Here is a 3517-nt window from a genome sequence, read left to right as displayed (position 1 = left end):
CCGATTCACTATCTGCACCTCTTGTGAGAAGGCACTGACGGGTGAGCAACTTCTTTGGCCCGTCTACATGTTCTGTCCTTTTTCCGTTTGCTCATGCTGTTCTGCACCTTTGATCCGTCGGGCCGCCTGATTTGTATGGGCGAGATGCCCCGTCTGGGTCATACATGTTGTCATTAAACCCTGCCTAACCGCTGCCCACCTGTCGCCACTCTCGTTGCAGCACGCCGAGTGCCTGAAGCGGCTCTGGCGCGAATCGATCCAGGCGACGTGCCGTCTACCAACCACCTGGGCGACCCGTTGCCCGCGCCCACGTTTGTGGAGAGTCAGCTGTTGGGGCGGGGCCGTCTCATGCAGCAGCTCATGATTGTACATCTCACGGGCCGCCCCCCCGAGGTGTTGCCGTGTGCTGTTCAGTCGCATGGCATTGCGGTTGTAAACCCCGACCCCAATATGCTTCGGGGCCAGCTGCCTGCACGCGTTGCGGATTTGGCAGGCACCTTCACGGTGGTGTGCGTGGATCAAGTCCGAGACCGGCAGGACTTGCTGGATCGTGTCCGCCGTGCACCAGGCCTGAAAGTGCGAGGCAACGTCATCATCGCCTGGGTACGTTTCCTTCAGCATAACGACGAGGATGAAGGTGCGGTGGATGAAGATGCTCTACAGGAGTATGAGCGTATGGGATGCATTGCGCAAGTACCGGAGGCGCTGCTGGACTCTGCAATCGGTCCTACGGATCCAGAAGTCGCTGGTGTACTGCGGAGTACGTTCCTGCATGATCGTACCGGCGCTGCTGGTGTACGACAGCTGCAAGAGACGTTGCAAGGAAACGTCGCTGGTGAGATCCTCCAGGGTGGTGGCGCTTATGGATCGCCCCTCGATACAGGTGCGAATTTTCCTATCTATGGCACTACTGCTGAGTACTGTCAGCTACGGGAGCTGCAAGCCTACATGCGTTCCTTTCCAACTGACGGAATTATTTCCACCTGCTTCACGTGCATCCTTCCGACATTGGTATTTCTGTGCTCCTACGTCCGTTATAGGTCCCAGTGGACACACGGCCGGAACGACCGCCTCTGACACTCGTATAGCAGGTATGTATGTCATGGGTACGGTACGAGCTGTCCAACCTGACGGGCTGGTATGTGCACGACTGCTTCTCTGCACCCGTAACGCCATTGTATTGTACGGCCTATGTACCTATGGGTTTGCACATGCTACGAGTGCTGCTGTATGTGTCATCGATGACACATATCCGGACATGTTAACCCGCCTGTCGGATTCCGGACCACAAACTATTACGTTTCTTACCACCTCCTCATCTGCGGTGTGTGCACAACCGTGCCTATTTTCCACTATAGATGCTGGTGCTACGGGCTTAGCGCCTGTCGCGATCATCGTGCGCCAACCAGCCAATCCTGGTCCTCTCCAGAGTAAGTGAGAATATGCAGATTATCCTATTTGTCCTATTTGTCCTGTTTGTCCTACTACATTCATCGACTGCCCTACTACATTCATCTTGTGCGTATGTTACGATTGTCTTGTCCATCCGCCATGTTAACCTTACGAATCTCCGCCTCCTCTGCCCAACACAGCTGATGCCGACCTGGGCGCTCCAAATGAACTGGAGCTGGTCCTTCCGCAACCAGCTCCTGTTCCGACGGATGGCAGCGACTTTGATAACCGGCCCAACGTGGTGCATGACCTGCTCACCGGGCGTGCACGTCTCGCATTCACTGCTGGTGGCCGTGATGCTCAGGTCCTGGATGACCGTCACCCAGCCATCCTCAACGTCTGCTTCCCGGTGTCCTTTCCATATGGTTTGTCCGGACAGCGACCACTGGGTATGTCGTTCGCCTCATATTGCAGCCACCTCGTACGGCGAGTGCCACGGGCGCAGTTCAGCGGCAACTTGATGCTGCTTGCCCGCATGTACGATATCAATGTTCGGCAGCAGAGCATGGCGCAGGTGGGAGTGGCCCTGCGCATGCGACCACGACTGGGTGAACCGGCGGCACGGGTACCGAGGGATGTGGTACGCACCATGGCAGACATCTTGGCATTGCCGTACCGTCACATCAAGCGACGGCAGCTGCTGTCGCAGCAGTCGCCCGTGGTGCGTGCTCTCCTGGATGGTGCACGTGCCAGCCTGCTGCGAATCGACCTTACAGATGCCTACTACAATGGTGCAAAAGCCATGATGCGTGCGGCTGCCCTCACCATTGGCTGGCCGCCGTTATTCTTCAATCTCAACCCGGCGGACATGCACGCTGGCTGCGCCGTTGTAGCCTCTGGCCAGATTATAGAGTTCGACGATGCTGGTCGTCCGACCCGGATCAGCAGCACGGTGGATAAGTGGCGCCGCGTCAAAGAAGACCCGCACAGCTGTGCTGCACTGCTCGTCGCCACGAAAGAGGTGTTGGTGGAGCAGTTGTTTGGCTTTGCACCTGGAGCAATGCGGCAGACTGACCCTAACTGCTTCTGTGGGGTCGTATTCGAGGTAGTCGTCAAGGTTGAACAGAGCGGGCGATTGGCGCTACACTTGCACGGAGTCGCACACCTCGAGTGCTTCGCACTGGACAACCTTCAGGCGTTATTCTGTGGACCCAATTGCAGAGCTCTGGCGCTTGCATACGCGCTGTGCGAAATGTGGTACCCCTCCCCACACTATGCTCCAACACCGGACAGCGGGATGCAGCCTCTGGTCATGGGTATGTCTGATGTGGAGGCACAGCAGCGCGGTCTACCCGTGCCAGCAGTGCAGGCGGACTGCCCGCCTGCCGCATACGACTTCGAACGACTCGCAGAGTGTGCAAATGGCGGACTGCCGCCTCAATCACGACATGCCGCTTGCCGTGCCCATCACGCTGCCGTCATACGCAGTACCCTCACCCACAGCCACAGTACAACGTGCAAGCGCCACGGCTGCCGCGGCACCGATGACAGCTGCGGCATGGCCTTTCCCCGACTCATCCGCACAGCCTTTCAATGGATCGGTACCAGTGGCCTATTCTTGCTGCCCCGCCTGGCACCCAACCTCGTGCCGCACATGCCTGCCATTGCCCTCGCGTTCGGCTGCAATCATCTGATGTCCCTGGCCTGCGAAGTCGACCGGGAGTACACAGCTGACATCGCTGCCCAACTAGCGCGCCCCGCCAATGAACGCGGTGACTGCCCCCTCTTGCAGCCCGCCATCAACCGTGCCCGTGACGCTGCGTACTACAGCTCCAAGTACACCGCGAAGACGATCGAACGCAGCCAGGCGCAGCTCACTTGTGCCGCCGTGGGGCGCATGCAAGACTTCATGATGGCAGGTCACCAGCCCAGCGCCACCGGTGATGGACCCAGCGCGTTCGGCAACCTGTGTGCCGCAGTGCACCGCATGACGGCCACCATGACGGCCGGCATGGCGCTGGTCGCCTTCAAGTTGTCGGGCCACAATACGTTCGAAGCGTCCTACAAACGCAACTATCTGCCGGTAGGTGCCTTCACTGCACTGGCGGCCGAATCCGTCGTAGAG

General features: G+C 58.6%; 1 protein-coding gene across 1 annotated transcript in view; it reads left to right on the top strand.

Annotated features, from left to right (window-relative positions):
• Positions 1 to 3517, top strand: part of VOLCADRAFT_87690 (uncharacterized protein) — a gene marked incomplete at both ends in the record, with an annotated part of 4746 nt that overhangs the window by 617 nt on the left and 612 nt on the right. Inside the window, 2 exons of the mRNA XM_002947459.1 lie at positions 221 to 883; positions 1593 to 3475. Of these exons, the coding sequence (XP_002947505.1) occupies positions 221 to 883; positions 1593 to 3475 (2546 nt within the window). The remainder of the gene's footprint in view (positions 1 to 220; positions 884 to 1592; positions 3476 to 3517) is intronic.

This window comes from Volvox carteri, assembly GCF_000143455.1.
Source record: "Volvox carteri f. nagariensis unplaced genomic scaffold VOLCAscaffold_6, whole genome shotgun sequence".
NCBI classification, from domain to species: Eukaryota; Viridiplantae; Chlorophyta; class Chlorophyceae; order Chlamydomonadales; family Volvocaceae; genus Volvox; species Volvox carteri.
Note: the sequence above shows the minus strand (reverse complement) of the source record. Positions and strands in the feature narration are given on the sequence as shown.